Below are 20144 nucleotides of genomic sequence, written 5' to 3' on the forward strand. Positions count from 1 at the left end.
TCAATAATATTTATGAAGTAAATGTTAAATATAATTTCACATAATATTCTAGACATATATTTATTTACTTGGTAAAGAATGAAATATATTTATATAATATAAACAAATAATAAAAGTTAATTTTGAGATTTAGTTTTAATATATATATATATATATATAAAAGTGGGGTAGGGCGGGGATTTGGTAATTCTGAATCGTGTTTAGTTAACAGAAAAAAATTATTTTATACTCCCTCCCTAAATCTCCATTTAGAAGAAAATTTTCTTCTTGAAGGGAGGAATTGTATCTAACAGGCAAGATAATAGGACAATCATTCTTACTTGAAGCTCGTTCTGCCATAACGGAAATAATCACAATACTTCAAATGAGTTTTATTAAAAAAAAGTATACGAAAATAATCAAAACTTGTAAAAAATGTGATGAGCTCCCAACGAGGATTGAACTCGTGACCTTTCACTTACGAAGCAAACGCAATACCACTATGCTATGGAAGCTGTTGTTGCTATGGGTCAACTGAACTAAACTCACATTTCGCTGAACCCAATACAAAATATGGTCACTTATTATTGCAAAGCATCTATGTATGATCTATGTTCCTTCCCAATGGGCGTAGGGGCTACTGCTGCCGGTGAGCCTCCTAAGGGGCCTGCAGGGACAAGAGGTGGTTTAGTAGAACACATGGTTCTGTACCATATCAATGGGTTAGTTCTTCTAAGAACATAGTTTATGGTTGGGTTAGTTCTTCTAAGAACATAGTTTATGGTTGGGTTAGCTCCTTCAAAACCTTCAATGGGATCTTTCACATAGTAACAAAGTGTGTGGTTCAATACTTTTGCTAATACTTTTTCCCTATGGGCAGAGATACAAGTTACCGTGTATAATTTTCCTGCAAGACTTCTATTTCCTCATTCATACCCTCCTTCCATTTTGGAATCCATCAACGCTTCCTGCACATTACAGGGGTAATTGCCTAATCTTCAACGAACTAAGCTTATATCTTCAACGAGCTTATATCTTCAACGAGCTTATATCTTCAACAGAAGCCAAAATACATATAAAGAAAACCAACTAAGCTTATATCTTCAACGAGCTATTGCCTAATCTTCTAAGGCGTACACCGAGTAGCTAGTTTCCTTAAAATCAGTAGCAGAGAATAAGGCATTGCCGTTCCAAGGAAAATCGATTGCAATCCAAGAAAGAATATCAGAATTCAAAAATACGAAACACCATCACACCACTGATTAAACAACTCATGTCCTCAGAATCTAACAAAGCGCAAAATAAAATCCACAAGAAACGAAGACAACAGTAAACCTCCCCCCGAAACAAAAGGAGCAGAAAAAGACGGCGCAAAAGAATCCGGAAGGCCGTTTTCTGCCATTAAAGAGGAAAAATAACAAGATTATACCTTCATCTGAGAAGATGAAGCTACTTCCACTTCAGGATCTGGCGCAGCCATAGCCACTTCCAAGTCTTTAACCTCTCTTTCTCCTTTCTTGGAAACTAGACACGAAGGAAAATTAGGGCAGGAAAACTGTATTACCAGTCGTGCCTACCTTTTATACCTTTCTTCGACCTCCCGCCCGTGAAAAGTTTTTATTTATTTATTTATTTATTTTTTCAATGAAGGTTAAAAATGTCTTTTCGCTTCTCTGGATTTGAATTTGGGCTTGGGCCAGCGTAAGGCGGCGGCCCATTTGATCATTTGCAAGAAAGAGGCAAAATTAATTTACTAATAAATAAATTTAAAAAAATCGTTAATATAACTTGAAAATACTTCAAATTGTTTGGATCACCCATTATATAATTCTCTTTTACTCAAGCGTTTATTATTATTTTTTTACTAAATTTAAAAAAAATTATATCTTTAATTTTTTTTCATAAAAGTATCCTAATCACCAACAAACGTTCTACATCATTGTCAATGTAAATTTTTTCATTCAATATTCTAATAAATTTTTACTCGAAGAAGTTCTGAAATGTATATAAAAAGTCAAAGGTTAATATTTAAATTTATTTAAAAGAAAAATCGATAATATTTTTTCTTTTAATAATTTAGGTTTTTTTTTTTTTCGAATTGTACGGATAAGAGAAGGAAAAAAAACAGCGAATAAATTAATTACGTACGAATTTATTTAATCGGGGATTTATGAGTCAAATACCGTGTTGATAGCATGATCGAGTGGTTGACTGTTGGTTGACCGTTGACCGACATAGCGTGGCCAGCTTTTTGGACGGTGCCCATAAGAAATCAGATTTTTTTTAATTAAAAAACAGGAAAGATTCAATTTTATTGTTATTTACTTTTTTGTTAATTAATAATTTTAATAATATTTTTACATAAATTTAAATTTTATTAATATCGTCAAATTAAAATTAAATGATTTTGTCAAAACTCACAACTTATAACAAAATTTTATTTTATTTTTCTATTTTTTAAATTGTACTTTTAAATACTAATTTTAATTAACAAATTTTTAGGATTATGTCTAATTAACATCTAAACAATTTTAATATGTGTTTAATAAATTTTTAAATGTAAGTTTAAGATTTTTTAGTAAGTTTCGAAAATTTAATTAATTTAATTAATTAATTAATTATGTTTAGTAAATTTGTAAAATTTAAAAAAATTTAGAATAAAATTTAAGAGTTTAAAATCTGATTAAATGCTTCCAAATTCTAAAATATTATTAGACACAAAAATAAAAATAAAAAATCATTTAAAATTTTAATTACACTAAAAATTATAATTCAATTTACCTTTAAATTTTCACATTATTTTATTTTAGTATAATTGTATTATTTTACATTGAAGTGACATTTTTAAGCTATTTATATTAAATATTTATTAGAATATATATATATATATATATATATATATATATATATATATATATAAAGGGACAATGTCCCTTGGAGAGGTCAAAGGAGTAAACATTAGTGGGGTTTGGCAACTTAATTTTAAATTACAAAAATTACTTTTTTTTTTTTTTTTTCATCTCCTTTTTCCATGAAAGCGAAAGTTTGCACGAAAGGTCCCTAAGAAATTATTTGGTTTCACAATTATTTTAATTTAATTTATGTTTGAAGGAAAAAAAAAATAATAATAATATCTTCCCGTCAACCATATGAAAACGTCGATGTTGTCTAAATAATAGCGGATTCATAACTTTGAGTTTAGAAGAAATTACAAAAACAACTTATTAAATATATATTTGAGATTTTCTCTTTATTTTAAAAATATTTTTATTATTTAAAAAATTAAAGTATTATCACATATACTTTTCAAAATTATCATTAACGTATAAATTACTTAGAATATTAGACAAGATATAGGCATGTTAGTGAGCTAAAACAACTTGCCGTTCACGAGAATGAAATAATGGTAGTTTTGAAATATTTATACAAGTTTAGAGGTAATGTTTCAAATTTGGTGAGTTTTCATCTTTTATATCGACAGACTTAATCCCGAGTCGCATGCCGAAACTCATTGAAATCCAACTTTTGAGGTTATGGCCTAACGCTCTATCCAGCCCTCTTTAAGATTGTCTTCGACACTGTGCCGCCTCATTCTCTCAAACTTCATGTATGTTACGATTTAGCTTCAATGCACACTCGTGATGTGTTGGACGATGCATCACCTTCTTCGGTCACATCGTGACACTCCTCAATCTTGGCACCAACGTAGCCAGATAGATGTCATTTGAGAAACGCCCCTTCTCTGTCTATGACTAATAATAAAATTATAATTACATGGTAAAAAATATAATCTTAATATATATATATATATATATATATATATATATATATATATATATATATATATATATATATATATATATATATAGATATTTATAAAATTATGTCATGATATTTCATAACTTTTTACCGTCCTTGATAGCAATGGTCAACGACAAAGTCTTCCAAGGTCCAATTCAGCCACCCCAAGTGATTTTTGTTATGAACCTAACTTTTAATTATTAATTTAATTTATTCGATACGAACAATATTTTTATTCAACGACCACTATTAAAAATTTCACCGCTAATTTATATTTTTTTTATACATTTATTCAGGTAAAAAAAAAATAATAATGGTTAAGAACAGATTCATGGTACGTACTTGTTTTTTTAATATCAGTGTCTAAAAAGAATCATTCAGCTCGATAATAATTATTTAGTCACTTCTAAAATTAAAATTAAAATTCAAAATTAAATTGTAATTTAACTAAATTAAAATTTATTTTATTTTATATAATAAAGTTTAAGGCTCATTTTAGCACCATAATATCTCATATTCTCAATCCTAATCAATGTAATAAAATATGTAAAAAAATAAAATAATAATAATTAAGGTAATTAAATGCTTAGCTGTTAATCAACTTCAACTTTTGTAAAGTTCTTTTATTTTATTTAATTTATTATTAGAGCATATCCCTTTGTTCCACATTGTCCGTACCAAAAAGGTTATCAATTCAATTATATCCTTCTATATAAACATATATTATATACTTTCTAACATTGGATAAAGATATGATGATCTCAATTTCAATAAATTTATTATATACTTCGGGTTCACCGGTTTCTTTTAAATACCAATATGATCATAGCTCAATGGTTATGACACGTAATTTTTGTAATGCTCAGGATTTAGAATTTGAATTTTTCACTTGATGGCCCCGACATTCCCCTACACGTAATTTTTGTAACCCCCAAGTTTCAAAATCTGGATTTTTTACTTGATGACCCCGAACATTCCCCTACGATATGGTCACCTTACTTACTCTTTGTTTCTTAAGAGTAAAAACTATCGCCACAGATCAACGCGAGTTATTCCAGCTTGTTTTATCTTCACTTACATGCATCTTAAGAAAGTTCTTAAGAGGTCACCTGACACAGAATTGTTCCAAGCAAAACACATTTAACAATGAAATTCCTACGATTGAGCTACCGAAAAAAGGAATGTGCACTTTGTTAATATATGGAATGACTTTTAATTCTTATAAGTCCTATTTTCAGGATCGCTCTCATTCAGATGTAGTCTCGGTTCATTCATGTACCATTCCTTTACTCCCGAGATTCGAAATTCAAATCTTCATTCCACATCAACAACAGATCTAAGAGATCGAAGCTTACAATTTACTTTTGGTTTTCGTGTGCGTATTTAAAATCACGACATCATCAAATTAAACGAGTCGTAAATACACGGATTATTATTTGATTAATTTTTTATGGATGGGTATAGAGCAAATAAATATTAAATTAGATATGGTTGGTGAAATTCCATAATGGGATGGCTTTGTGCATAACACGTTTGCTAGAAGACGATTTTGAAGCAATTCCAAAGCTATCTCTTTGGAATATTTTTTTAAAGTAATTAATTCTTTTTTAATGAAATAAAAATTATTTTTTAATTGAAAGCTAAGCTATAGACTCCTTAATAGAGTAGGGATTTGAATGTGGGGAGAGATATTTTAGAAGTTGGCAGCCAAAATTTCTTGAAATAAATTTCAAAAAATGAAAAAAAAAATAAATTATTTATAAACGGATAATTATCGTATAAAATTTGAATTTATATAAATGACTTTAGTAATATCTTTCCCGATGAAACAAATGGTAAGAATGGTTTTAGTCCAGATGAAATAAACGCCAATTTTCATCATTTATTTATAAATAATTTTCAGACCGTCGATGCTGGGAAGTGAGGGAGTCACTTGTTTAGTCTTGTAGTGCACTCACTCCCGCTACGAGAAAGAAATGACGCCCCAGCTCGACTCGAGACCAAGACCCCTTACAACTTGCACCAGGTTGAAAAGGCAGCCGAACCGCCCGGGCAGCTCAAAACATAATCGAAAATTATTCTTAAAAAATCCAAAAAATGCATGCAAAAAATTCTCTCATAGGGTAGGAGTAAGGAAAGGCGATGTGTCCAAATGGACTTAATTTTAATGTCTCAAAAGGCTGAAAATGGCATAAAAGAAAATATAGTATTTAAATGAGGATATAATGGAGATTGCACATCTCATCTCTCCTTTAATCAAACAGGTGGAAGAATCCCATTGGATACACAATATTTTTAAAATTGAAAAGGTCATCCACTCACAATAATTAAATTATATATTTTAATTACTTTTTTTTCTTTTTATTTTGGTTCAAGGAGAGGGGTTTACGTGGCCTAGGATCTCTTTTTCCTCCTATTAAAAATCCTCACTTTTCATTATTATTACAATTATTATTATTATTATTATTATTGGAATTTTTAAGTCACCTAATGCTTTGGCATCTCCAAGGTTTGTCCTTTCCTTATTGAGTATCATTGCCAACAATTCTCCTTCTCTCTTAATGTTAGGACGGATGTGTTTTCGGAACAGATATAATTGTCTCGTATCTACGAACCATAGAGAATTTAATGGACGTCTCAAGTGAATCCGAGAAGATAATAGCATATAAAAACGACATACTATCAAAAAGTAGCTCGATATTGAGGCATGTGGGACGGGTATAGGCTATATCAGAGTACTAAGTCGATAGAAGCTTAGCTGATTGATGAATCATGGCTAAAAGAAAGATCTTAATCATGTGACAAATTATTCTCAAGCTTGGTTGATGTGAAACAATGATAATCTGCACTGAACCATTTCAAATCTGGAAAAATCCTACTGGAGAGAATCTAAATATGATCTATTTACAAGGCAAAAGAACACTAGGATAGTTAAAAATATGGAGAGAATCTATATATATAATCTAGATGACTCCAAGCTCATCACTTTATAATATTTTTCCTAAAAGAATGATGGAAATCTAGTTAAAATAATCAAATGGGTCATCTTTTATATAAGAAGAATAAGATTAGACAGTCCCGAAAAGAAGATGAAGTTTTAAAAAAAAGGGAAAAGAGCAATACACAATAAAATATTGATGAGGACATATATGCCATTATATAATATTGTTTCGAAAATGATGATGATCACTATAACTTGAACAGTAGACATGATCAGAAAAACTATGAAACCATGAGTGAGTATATAAATATGCAGCAGATATTAACTCAATATGCCATAGAAATCTGGAAGAGAGACAGAGACAGAGAGAGGAAAAGTAAGGCTTTGGAAGATGATGATGATGATGGGTGAGCATTTTGGTTGGGGCAAAGTGGAGGAAGAAGGATGGAGGAAAGGGCCTTGGACTGCTGAAGAAGACAGGTTGCTGATTGAGTATGTGAGAGTTCATGGTGAAGGAAGGTGGAACTCTGTGGCTCAACTTGCAGGTATGGACACATAAGCAAACAGCTCTCCTGAGTTTCGGGTCGGTTCGGTTCGAGTTTTGGAGTGTTCTATTAGTCACTTTAAATTGAGCATTTGTTTCCCCTCATCACTTCTCCTAAATTCAGTAGATCCCCTGTTCTTCCATCGCTTTTTCTTCTTTGGTTTGAGTCATCATTTGTCTTTTTCTTTCTTCCAACTTCTTAAACTTTCAAAGCCAAACTTTTCCCTTTTTCTAATTCGTTTCTTCTTTTGGTGCATTCAGGATTGAAAAGGAATGGGAAGAGTTGTAGGTTGAGATGGGTAAACTACCTGAGGCCAGACCTAAAGAGAGGGCAGATAACTCCACATGAAGAAAGCATAATTCTAGAGCTTCATGCTAGATGGGGGAACAGGTAATCCTCTCTTCTTTTTTGTCATGTTAAGGGGCCCAACGGACGTTTAACAAGAATTTTCGGGTTCGGTATCATACTTGAAAATATGAAGTGTCCAAAATTATGAACAGCTAAAAAGAAATAACCCTTGTAAATCCTGTAGGTGGTCTACCATTGCTAGAAGCTTGCCGGGAAGAACTGATAATGAAATAAAGAACTATTGGAGGACCCATTTCAAGAAAAAGGTAAAGGTAACTTCTATCTGCAATGAAAGGCCCAACCCTCGATTTTTAAGAAAGCATCAGTATCAACAGCAGCAGCAACAACAACAATATTGGGAGATCCTACGACGACAACAACAACATCGAGAACTCCTAAGACAGCAACAACTGAACCAACAACCTAATATGAAAACTGAACTAAGCAGCTCTAAGCCTCAAATAAGCCAGGAATCTTGTACTCCCATGATCAGTAACTACAATACCCAAATAACTGATCATCATGATCACCCAGGAAGCCTCTTGCTGTCAGTGCCTGAGGCAATTTCCATAGAGGACCAACAATTATGGGACGGATTCCTGTGGAATTTTGAGGATTTTCAAGGCAATCTCACACCAAATTCTGCATTTGGAAAAGCTAATATGAACGATCTAGTTACACCCTTTTGTTGAATTTTTTTGGTCGAGATTAATGATTTAACTTCATCGTGTTTTCATCGTAAAAGTGCTGGAGAGTAATCCAAATCTTACCTTAAAATTTTATTTTATGAACTTTTGTATGCAAATTACAAGACAGGCTTAATTATGAACCTTATCATGTATGCTTCTGGGTAATAAAAAGGGGAATTTGATTTGCTATGGTCCAAAATTTTCTACAAATTGTCTCTTTTTTATTCTTAAACAAAGTATATATGGAGTATGGAGATACGAATCTTCAATGAAAAGAATAAATCAGTTGGATAATGCAAGTGATCTTTTGGTCTGCCATCAACCCACTTCTATTGTTCGAACACAAGCACTTAGTCCTACATATTAGGATAAGGCTGACTCCTTAAATATTCATTGATATCTCGATTTGATTATTGATTGGATTTCGAATTCATCAGGGATAACAAAATTTTCTATTGAGATAGAGCTCTACTAAGAGCTGATCCTAACAGCATAAAGTATCTCTAGCTTGATCAGGATGGAATCAAAGAAAGAAATTTCCTCCATATACCTAGTCTAAAATCTATATAAACTAATACCAAGCTGTCCGACAACTCAAGGATACATAAAACTCATGTCTTCAATGGAAACTTAGATATAATGGTACTTTTACACCCACTTATTATTAGTTTATGTCATTGTCTGTCTTTCTATTCCTTATCCTTAGCACCAAAAAAAAAAAAAAATGATGTCTTGTTTTAAATTTATATTTTGGTAAGATAACTTTTGTTTAAAATAATCAAGTGATAGATTCTTTGTAGTTAGTCTCGTGGTTTCATTTTTACATTTATCGTCGTTCTTTTTCTTTTCTACAGTAGGCTGTAAAGTTTTCAATTTTTACCCATTTAGACATGATTATTTTCTTGGGTATTGATTCTTAAGTCGGGTCTGATACTTTTTTGGCTGTGTTCATAATTCTCGTGGTTGGATTTCGACATCTTGAACTGATCTGGAATGTTTGGTTGGTTGAATTTAGTGTGATTTATTAACTAATTTGTATGCAAGTTTGTAATTTCATGTTGAGGACACTATCTCACCACTATTACAAGTTTAAGGTAATCTAGGGATTTGGAGTTTTATGGAATGGAAAATTTATGTATAAAATTGACTTGGAGTAAGTATGGGTAAAAATGAATTTTTCTCAAAAATAAAAACAAAAGGATATGGATTGACTTGAAGTGTGCTAGCAGTAAACGAAAGACTAAACAAATTTATCAAATTTGACCTAGATAGAAGCATAGGAATTCAGAGATTCATTCACTATTCTCATAGGATGATTTAGAAGATTTCAAATATTCCAGTATTAGCTTTGGCATTAAAAATAAAATATTATTCAATCAGACTCAAATATGTCTTAAAATCTCTGCTGAAAATTTTGATTTCTGCCTACAGATTACCAAAATCGGCATTTTTTTTTTGTTCAAATTGTTTTTATAAGAAAAAAAAAACTGAACTAAAAACTCTTTAACTTACTCAAGAACATCTTATCATAAGCTCTAATCAATTGTTAATGCACAGTTTACCAGAATGGCCAATCTTCTAAATCTTGCCTTTCATCTGTTTCCGTTTATTTCTTCGCTGATCACGCAAGCCTGCAAGAAAATAATTGCAATATGAAGAACCTGAGAGTAGATATTCCTACAAGATCTTTTGAACTGAAAATATAAAGATGAAAATTTGAAAAACCATCAAAAGTCGTAAAGATTTTAGTTGTGTACGTTTTTTCTCCTCTTTTTTCTTTCTCCTAAGGTTCTCCACTTTCTTCCGTTTATCAGCCATCTCTTTTGCATCCATATGTACCTGTCAAAACGGATGCTGAGTTGAAACTTTGCCCACGGAAAAAAACATTCACCCGTAGAAAATGTTTCACATTACCTGTTGACCACCGGTTCGAAGTGCTTGAAGTGGTTCCGTAAGATCTTGGCCAATAGCAGCCAACTTCCTCCTTTTGTTATCTCCCGTATTCTGAACAGTCCCGTTCTGCTTGACCATCTCTTCAAATTGATGTTGCAGAAGAGGTGAGACCCCAGCCTGATAAGGAATGAGAGAATAACAAGTTATTAGAAAACAAAAGCAGCTAACGACCAATGGCTGAAACCAGAAATTATTCGAACTTAGGGGCACCCTATTGACTGTGAAACAGATACATTCCAAATACATTGGCACATATAAAAACAGAAAAGAATATTTCAAAAAACCAATAAAACAGGATAATTCATGATCTGAATGTTTTATGATAAGTTGTTGTTTGCCCTGCAAAAACAGCGGTTATTTTCTTACTCCCACTTTCTTTCTTTACCTGGAAGAACTTTTTCCCTGGATGCGAAGTATCGTATCATATAACATATTACAACATTTCACAAAATGAAAATCCTTAATCCAGAAACTCGATGAAGGGCAAAAGGGAGAAAACTTAAGGACTGAACTTCTAACAATACTAGCAGATACTTACTCCGGCCAAATAACGGTGTGAAAATGATTTCGGTTGCAGGGGGTGGGAAAGCAGCTTGCCGAGCTCCTGCAATTAGTAATGAAAATTTTTGAGAAAAAGGAAAATATTATTGTTACTCAAGGTATTAACATATCTACCATATCACAAAATTTTAATGCGAACTTATCCATTGCGGGTAATACCTCTTGCAATTTCTTTAACTGCATGGAGCCAAATTTCTTCTGCTTATGATTGTTTGCTCTCTCATCTTCACTGTCATCGTTATCCACTACTAATTCCACTAACTCTGCATTCCGCTCAAACCAGGTTTTTTTTGCCTTCTCCTAGAAATCAGAAACATAGCTTTAAATTCATAACGACCAAAAACTAAATAAGTGATACGTAACTCTAGGATTAGAACTATGATATTGCACAGAAAAATCAACTGCCAATTGACACCAATTAACACAGTAAGGAACAAGCAGAATGAAACTTAAAAGCGCCAAGACATAAATTTCTATATATCAATAAATAGGCATGAAATTATGTCAATGTTTACTTGAGAATCCTTCCGCAGAATCTTGTCGATCTGGCGTGCAAGAGACAATCGTTTTAGAACCTCTGGCATGTATGAATTATCAACAGGAAATCGCTGGAAGCTTTCCTAACAGAACAAAAGCAAATGAAGCAAGTATAAGGAGGATGGCCCAAAAGACATTACATCAATTCTTGTAATTATCTCTGGTAGTACTTTCTTTTGTATCTATTTCATACATCAATGAAATGGTTTTTGTTTCCTATCAAAAAATACATACATCCAAAAAGACTACAAAAAAAATTAAAGAAACCTCTTTCTTTTTTATGATGAATAAACAACTTTCATTGCGGAAAAAAATAAAAGGAAAGAAAACACGTGCACACAAAAAGAGAGGCCACAAAAGAATGAGGTAAAAATAGGAAGGACCTCTAATCAAGTAAAATAAGACCCTAAAAGATAATTGCAAAAAAGCTTTTCCACCAAACCTCACATAGAAACATTGAATCTAACTAGGGACCAAATAGTGATAGCTACTATTTCTTTAAAATGTAAGTCAGGCAGAGAAAGTTAAGAAAACAAAGAAAATGGTCGAGTAAATTTTTCAATAAAGATTTATTCCCAAATGACCTATGCCTGTAGAAACTAAAATTAAAAAACCACTGTAAATCTGCTACCTTAGAGAAAGATTTGCACAGAGTAGCAAATTTGGAAGTTTCATTGGCAGAGACCAATGCGATACTGCATCCATCAGCAGAAGCTCTGGCTGTTCTTCCACTTCTATGAACGTAAACCTAATGCCAAATAAAACATTTAGTAACACTTAGACAGAAGAAGTGTACAGTAAGTCGTGTCTTACTAACCTCAGCTGAATGTGGTAGTTGATAGTGGACAACAGTTCGAACACCAGGAATATCGAGGCCTCTAGCTGCAACGTCAGTGGCAATCAGTATCCCATTTTCCCTTCCGCGGAAACGATCGATTGCCTACGATAAACAAAAACAGAAGTCTCTGATACAACTAATTAAAAAAATTTATAACATGAAATCAATTATGTTTAATATTCAGAGGATACATTTAACCTGAAACTGAAAAGGAAAAAACATCTTCCTTTTTGCATTAGCATTAATCTTCTTAAAAGAGGAAAACTAAGTTAATTTGGTCCAATGCTATTAGAGCTATAAAGTGAAATCACTTGGTTGAAATAAATAAAAGAATTTTTCCAAAGATTTACAGGGTGGTGTAGGGGAAGTCCAAGACAATATTCTTTCTAGATCTTCGATTTATAGCTCTTCTTCCTCCACACAGTTTCATTACTATACTCTTTGTTTGATCATTTCCAATTGGAGTTTTTGTAGCTTCTTGAGAACTGCTACAGTAATTTCACTACTTTCAATGACACTTATTTCTTTTTCAATGAAATGATAGAAAATAAATTTTGGTAGTACAAGTTGTTGTCAAGTCAGCACCTCCACATATGGAAAAGTTTTATGTCAGATACTAGCTGGGTGTCTTCTAAATAGTAAGCTAACCTTCAAGCGAGCTCGTTGCTGCCTTTGAGCATGAAGAGTCAAGACATTGATACCAACAATGCACAATAAAGCAGAAATATGACGTAGTGCAGCAATGGATGTGCAGAAGACAATTGTGCGGCCTTTTCCATAAACAGACAGAATGTAATACAAATAAGCATCCTTGTCTTCTTCCCTACATCTGCAAGTAGGTCATGAGTCAGTAATGTTCCACATCCACTGGAGAAGAATTAATCAATGCAGAGAAAACTCAAAAAGACAGCCACAACCATCATTGATGGTATGACATACCGAAAGCCTGATATAATTGCTGGCACAAAGAAATTATCAAATTGATGTAATGTAATCTATCAAAAATTAGGAGGCAAAGATGATAGGCAAAGATGTAATGTAATCTATAAGCATCCTTATCGGCTTTCCTCAACCACAAAACATCATTTATAGGGTGAATATAAGTCAGTTGGGGAACATTTTGAATATTCCTTGTGCAAGTACATGATATAAATGAAATATACAATAGAAACAATAGAAGAGTTACAAAATGCTAGATATCAGATGAAAAGGCACATACTCTATAAATGATTCTTCAAGATTATTTGCCAAAACCGATGTGTTAGTCAGATTTATAATAGCAACATTAGGTCTAATCCCAGCTCTCTCAGACAGAGCTTCTATAGAATTCAAACCATCCATCCCTCCTGATTGACTAGGTCTGGATGATCCACGCTTTAATTTCTTGCGAAAATCAGAAGACAGTGACAATGTTGCAGAAAACACAAGTGTTTGCCGTTTCTTTCTTTGAGAACTTGGACTGGTCGAAGAGTTTTCTGCATTTTGTGAATTTTCTGTAGAACAATTTGCCGCAGGGAGCATATCAATAATGGACTGCAACTCACGAAAGTGTCCATTTTCTATCATCCTATCAGCCTCATCCAGTACAAAGAAAGACAATGTCTGCAACTGAAACAGAAAATTTGAAGAGCGTCAACATTATCATCCTATTTATAGCTTAGCCATTGACTAAGAAGCACATACATGGATACGACGCAACACGGACACGAGAACAAGTTGATTTCCAAAAAAGCAAGACACGAAACGATGGAAACACGTTAGTTTTTGTTTAAATAAATGTGTGTACTTTTTAGCTGTTATGAATATTTAATACTTTTAATGTAAATTTCTACCTTTAAACATCAAAATAACAGCCATGCTATATATTAAAAAGATGATGATAAGATAACAATTAACAAACAATATTTACAATATCCAATATCGAATAAGCTTTACACAAAAAACTACAACATTAAAAATATCCAATATCCAGTAAGTCCTACACAAGAAATTACAAGGATTTGAAACAAACAAGCAACTACATATTTTCCCCATCTTTGTCCTGTTCACCAGTGGTTGCTGGTGGTTGACGACAACCGACAATGGTCTCGGTTGTTGTCATTAATAAGCAGTTGTGAGGGTTGGGAAATGATGGAAAGAAACCCTAATATTTTGAGGTTTATACGTGTGGTCAGTTTGGCTTTAATTGTTGGGTATTTGGCTTTCTTTTGAATGGGCTTAAAAGACCTAAATCGTGGAACATTTTAACATTACGTCTTAGTCATGTCTGAGAATGTCCCTGCCGTGTGAAAAAGTGGAGGAAAAAAAAAATTTTGACACGCAAAACAGCATGTCGGAGCGTATCAATGACCAATATGTGTTCAACACCGACACTTCAAAATTTTACAAGGGTTGGTGCTTTATAGGTCATTGGTTAACATCTTGAATAGAACCTGACTAACTGAGCAGTTTTACAACTATGCCTACTCCCTACTTTACAAGTAGGTTTCATTGGTGCTCAACATATTACAAGGGTAACGAAGAAGAGGAAATAATTGAGATAATTGCACAGGAAAGAAAAATAAGCAATTTAAACAGGAAAAGAAAACCACACGAAGAAAATAAACCACAACATTATGGAGTTAAAGGCAACAGATTGATGAAGTTTGTTTGCAACAAAACGAATATGTTGATTAATGAGCTTAAATAATAGATGATGATGGAGTCAAAAAAGGTTGGCAAGATTAAAAAATTAGACTATTCATTTTTATGATTGGAGAGTGAAGATATGGACACGTTTAACCAGTATCATAAGGCGCTCACTTCAACAAGATGCCTTTCTCCTCCCGACATAAGTTCCCACAACCGCCCTGGAGTTCCAACTACAATCTCTGGCCTCATCCTTAAAAGTCTTTCCTGCTTTTCAGTGGACATCCCACCAACGATTGGAACCACCCTGATATTTGTACCCACTGCAACTGCCTTGAGATGATCGGTTACCTGATAATGAAGGACAAAAGAGAGGGAGTTAAACCCAAATTCAATAGATACAAAATTCCAAATAAAACAATTTGAACTCTGTGTGGTATTTTCCATTATGGATTGGTGAACGTTAAATTCATCATGCTACCAACACCAAAATAAAAATAAAACAAAATAGAATTAGATTTATAACATTAAAAGAACTTAAGAGGGTAGCTTTTTCTTTTTAATCGGAGACAAAGGTTTCATGAATGAATGAATAGAAAGAAACGAAAGTGTTCAAAGGATACCAACTCAAAAAATGAGTGAAAGGAGAATAAAATAGAAACCACAGTGAGAACGGGATATAAAGGCATTCCAGTTAATACAAACGTCATGACAACAATAAATAATAAACAAACAATAAAGAGATCGCTACTGTGAGACCTTGAACACCATTGTAAGGTAGACAGTTTTCTTAACCTCAAATTGTCATCCCTAGTGTTTCTTATCTTAATAACGTTGATCCTAGCATGTTTTGTCTCCCACTTGTTCCACAACAAACATATTTATTTAAGCGTCCAGCCATGTGTGAGTATCAAATAAAAAATCACAACCACCTGAATAGCAAGTTCTCTAGTAGGAGTAATAATAAGAGCCCGTAGAAGACTTCTGGGAGCATATCTTCCTGCATCTGCTCCCTCTTCTTCAGACTTCTTTCCAGACTTTTCCCGTTCGTCCAATAAACGTTGTAGGATTGGCAATCCAAAAGCTAGTGTTTTTCCAGATCCTGTCTCGGCAGCACCAACAACATCCTGTCACATGAGCAAAATTCAATGACCGGCAAAAGTATGGTCCATTTTCCACCCGTGCAATGAAAGAAAGAAAACTAACCTTCCCCTGGTAAGCAGCAGCTGGAATACAAGCTTTCTGGATCGCTGTAGGTTCCTTAAACCCAAGTTTGTAGATCGATTTCATAAGCAAAGGGTGAAGTCTCAACTCATTCCATGCATAATATTCAGTTTCATCAACTGCATCCTTTTCAACTTCATCCTTGATTTCTTTATCTAAATGCAAATCAGATTATACGCAATGTGTAAATATAAAAAAGTTCTGAATAGTCACTTACAATTCAACAATTGTTCATCTAATCAAAACAACAACAGTATTAAGTATAACTACATCTTATTCAGAAAATGCACATTGGCTGGAAATTGGTAGCTAGGCAAAAACTTTCTCCATGATTTGAGCCTCTCCAACAAACCAAACAAAACCATGGCAGAGGTATGGATTCGCGAAACAAATAGTTGGGATTTGAATCTCAGAAGACTCCTCAAAGATGATGAAATTACTGAACAGTCCACCCTTGTACACAATTGATACACGGTGAGCGTCAATGAGACACCGGATGCATGGATACAGCTCACAGATCTCTCTGGAAAACTCATTGTTAAATCATCGATGATGAATTTAGTCCATAGTTTGGGCACCAACGAGAATCCTCCATACACGACAATAAGGAAGGGATCCTATTCTAAAAAGATCAAAGCATCCCTTTGGAAACTTAGCCATGAAGCAATCAATATGGTTGATAGTATACAGGGAAGAATGTCATACACTACCGCAGCCCTTCAAGCTGAGGCTTTATGTGCAGGGAAAGTTCAAAAACTCAATGCCTTCTTTTTGCTTACTCTCCAATTGTGCGGCTATACTGGAACTAAATGATAAATGTATTTGGCTGGGCTACAGGCATTCGGGAGAACACCGTGGACTTTCTAGTGCTAATCCTTATGAGCATCCTTTCAAAGGAACAAAAGCAACTATATCGTTTGCAATGAAGAGAGATTCTTTGGAAGGAATAATCAGGTTCTCAAAGATAAGCTTATCTCTTTTAATAGTTTTACGGAAATTTTGCTTTGTAATGCTCTTTATTGTTGTGAATGCTATCATAGTCGCTTGTTGGAGGTCATTTTTGTAATCCACCTATGGTGGCTTGGGCTTTTCCTATCTTTTTTGTACATTACATTCATCAATGACATCAAATTATTTTCTTGCTAAAAAATGGTCAAATAACTAATGATTGAATTCTAACAAAGAGCACACAAATATGACAGAAATATAATTTGCCTCCATGAAACAATACGAGACAAGTTCAATGATTAAATAAGAATAACAATATTTCATGAATCAAATGCTTGTATAAAAACCAAGAATACTATGCTCCACAAAGTTTTATATGATAATAATACTAACCAATTCCATGATCCTTTGTTCCTTTTTTTTTCTTCTGCAGCTTCTTCTCCATCTCCAAATCATCACCGCCATCCATTTCATCTCCAACCTCTGTCTCGATCCCATCACTATCACTGCCACCTATATTTTCAGCCACATCTTCCTCACTAGTTGGGGCTTCATTATTGACCTTATTTTTCTTCTTTGTCTTTTTTTTCTTCTTCTCCTTCTTCCCTTTTTTGTTTGTTTCCATATTCATATTGTCCCCCTCTTCCTTATTCATGCTACCCTCACCATCTCCCGATGCACCCCCACAGCCATCAACATTGTCTTGCTCACCTTTCTTTGACTTTTTGCTGGCTGTTGATGTCAACTTCTGTTTCACTGTTTCAGGTTTTGGAATTGTCAGGCCATACTCTGCTTCGTCAATCTCCTCAAGCGAAAGAAAACCTGTAGTACATTGAAATAAGCAAAACCATTACTAAAATGTTCAAGCGAACATTTAAACCCCCATAAACATCAATTATCATTTAACACCAATATTATGTGCCACGCCAATAAAACAAGAATTCTATACACATCCTAATTATTTCTCAGCATTGTTGATAAACGAAACATAATTAAAACTACAAATAGAAGAACAACTTAACGAAATGAAGCAATGTGCTCAGAACATGTAACAACGAACAAACGATATCAGATACAGAAAAAAGGCCACAAACCCAACAGAATTAATTTAGTATGACCACGCGTGTAATATAAGCTTCTAAAGCAGAGCATACAAATTAATTCAAACCTCCTTCGAGATCGTTGGATCCAATGAAAGCAGACAAGGCGTCATCCCTCGGGATTGATGACTTCCATGAGAGTGAATCGAGACGGTCCAATTCTGGGTCTTTCTGGATTCTCTTCCTCTTTGGCCTTCTCTTTTGAGAAGATATCGACTGCATTGGGTCCTCAGCCATTTATGAACTCTCGAATACAGCCTACCGCCCAAGTTTGGCTGCAAAACAAATTGCTCCTGCTAATGCTTGTTTCCTGGGAAAGAAAAGAGATTACAACTACAATCTCTAAGGAGGAAGTTGCTGCCATTTAGGAAAGAGTACAAATCTATTTAAAAGAGAATTGAATAATGCTATAGATTACTTCAAACCAAATTTCTGATAAATAAAGAAGTGAAATGCTGGAAAATCCACGGTCACACAAACAAGGTAATTCTCGGCTGAGACCAAAGAGATACGCAGATGATCAAAGCCTAAATTGTAGAAATATGCAACAAATTAAAGCGGGGGATACACCTGTTGGATGAAGAAAGTCCCACATCGGCTAATTTAGGGAATAATCATGGGTTAATAATCAAGGAATACTATCTCCATTGGTACGAGGTCTTTTGGGGAAGCCCAAAGCAAAGCCATGAGAGCTTATGCTCAAAGTGGACAATATCATATCATTGTGGAGAGTCGTGTTCGTCTAACATGGTAACAGAGTCATGCCCTAAAACTTAGCCATGCCAATAGATTGGTAAATCCTTAAATGTCGAACAAAAAACTCCAAGAGAAAAGGAGTCGAGCCTCCTCGAAGGCATAGTAAAAATGACTAAGACTCCAAAAGAAAAAGGAGTCGAGCCTTGATGAAGGGGAGACGTACTTTGTTGAGAGCTTATGCTCAAAGTGGATAATATCATACCATTGTGGAGAGTCATGTTCGTCTAACATAATATCAGAGTCATGCCCTAAAACTTAGTCATGCGAATAGATTGGTAAATCCTCAGATGTCGAACAAAAGACTCCAAGAGAAACGGAGTCAAGCCTCCTCGAAGGCATAGTAAAAAATGACTAAGACTCCAAAAGAAAAAAGAGTCGAGCCTTGATTAAGGGGAGACGAGCCTTGATTAAGGGGAGACGTATTTTGTTCGAGGGGAGGTGTTGGATGATGAAAGTCCCACCTCGGCTAATAATCAAGGAATACTACCTCCATTGATATGAGGCCTTTTGGGAAGTCCAAAACAAGGTCATGAGAGCTTATGCTCAAAGTGGACAATATCATATACCATTGTGGAGAATCGTTCGTCTAACAACACCCACTATCCGAACCGCCAAAACACAAACCACGTCTCAATTTTTTCTCCCGGTTGCTAGTCGGTGTTGTTACTTAAAAAAGAGAAGAATATCCTAGTTTGTGCTTTTCAAGTGAAAAGAAAGCCATAGATGAGATTGGAAGAATACCAGTAACAAAAGAGTATAAACTCAGTGCGAACCGCTAGGAGGGGCGCCGCAGCGGCACGAGCGAAAGAAAGATGACGGCGGCGACAGCACTGAACGGGAAAAAGAGGCGACGATGACACTGAGCTGCTGAAACGGAGGAGGAGACCACGTGAAGAAGAAGAAGAGAATAAGAAGTGGTATGGAGCACGTGAGAGAGTCGAAGATGAAAGAGTTAGGTTTTCCTCGTTCTTTTATTTATTTATTTATTTATTTTATATACGTGTGTGTGAAAAACAATAATTAATTCTAAATAGTTCATTTTAAAAAAATGGCTAAAAAATATCAACAATTAAAAAAAAAAAAATTGCTTACCATACAATTATTTATAATATATAGGATTAAATATTTTAAAAATTATTAAATATTTTAAAAAAATAATTTAACTTTTACTAAAAATATAACTTTGTGATTCTACATAGATCAATCGAGAAAAAAAAATGGATCAAGCGAATGTTGGGGTTCGTTATTGTGCTACCATTTGAATTTCTCCGTTTTTTATGAGACCTATCATGACCT

The 20144-nt window shown here is 33.9% G+C and overlaps 2 protein-coding genes, 1 long non-coding RNA gene and 1 other non-coding gene across 5 annotated transcripts; 1 reads left to right on the plus strand and 3 right to left on the minus strand.

Annotated features, from left to right (window-relative positions):
• Positions 1-302: 302 nt before the first annotated feature.
• LOC111778918 (uncharacterized) lies at positions 303-1568 on the minus strand. Its single transcript, XR_002812615.2, has 3 exons — positions 1409-1568; positions 873-947; positions 303-646 (listed from the first exon to the last, which is right to left on the minus strand). It is a non-coding gene; the product is annotated as an uncharacterized LOC111778918 (long non-coding RNA).
• On the minus strand, positions 423-494 carry TRNAT-CGU (transfer RNA threonine (anticodon CGU)). Its single transcript has one exon. It is a non-coding gene; the product is annotated as a tRNA-Thr (tRNA).
• A 5425-nt stretch (positions 1569-6993) lies between the features above and the next one.
• Positions 6994-8513, plus strand: LOC111779158 (uncharacterized). The gene is made up of 3 exons (XM_023659235.2): positions 6994-7266; positions 7527-7656; positions 7799-8513. Exons 1-3 carry the CDS (start codon positions 7113-7115, stop codon positions 8304-8306), a joined length of 792 nt encoding a protein of 263 aa, XP_023515003.2. The 5' UTR covers positions 6994-7112; the 3' UTR covers positions 8307-8513.
• A 1063-nt stretch (positions 8514-9576) lies between these two features.
• On the minus strand, positions 9577-19796 carry LOC111778816 (P-loop containing nucleoside triphosphate hydrolases superfamily protein). 2 transcript variants are annotated; one of them, XM_023658792.2, is made up of 16 exons: positions 19590-19796; positions 18161-18402; positions 17386-17814; positions 16027-16199; positions 15753-15947; positions 14995-15171; positions 13412-13800; positions 12841-13021; positions 12172-12294; positions 11986-12102; positions 11333-11437; positions 10977-11117; positions 10795-10860; positions 10218-10373; positions 10061-10142; positions 9577-9934 (listed from the first exon to the last, which is right to left on the minus strand). In XM_023658792.2, exons 2-16 carry the CDS (start codon positions 18327-18329, stop codon positions 9882-9884), a joined length of 2556 nt encoding a protein of 851 aa, XP_023514560.2. In that variant the 5' UTR covers positions 18330-18402; positions 19590-19796; the 3' UTR covers positions 9577-9881. The 2 variants fall into 2 exon arrangements, with proteins under 2 accessions (XP_023514560.2, XP_023514562.2); XM_023658794.2 differs by having other exon boundaries at positions 18161-18434.
• Between the last annotated feature and the right edge of the window lie 348 nt (positions 19797-20144).

Source organism: Cucurbita pepo, chromosome 17 (assembly GCF_057944985.1).
Source record: "Cucurbita pepo subsp. pepo isolate OVF chromosome 17, ASM5794498v1, whole genome shotgun sequence".
NCBI lineage: Eukaryota > Viridiplantae > Streptophyta > Magnoliopsida > Cucurbitales > Cucurbitaceae > Cucurbita > Cucurbita pepo.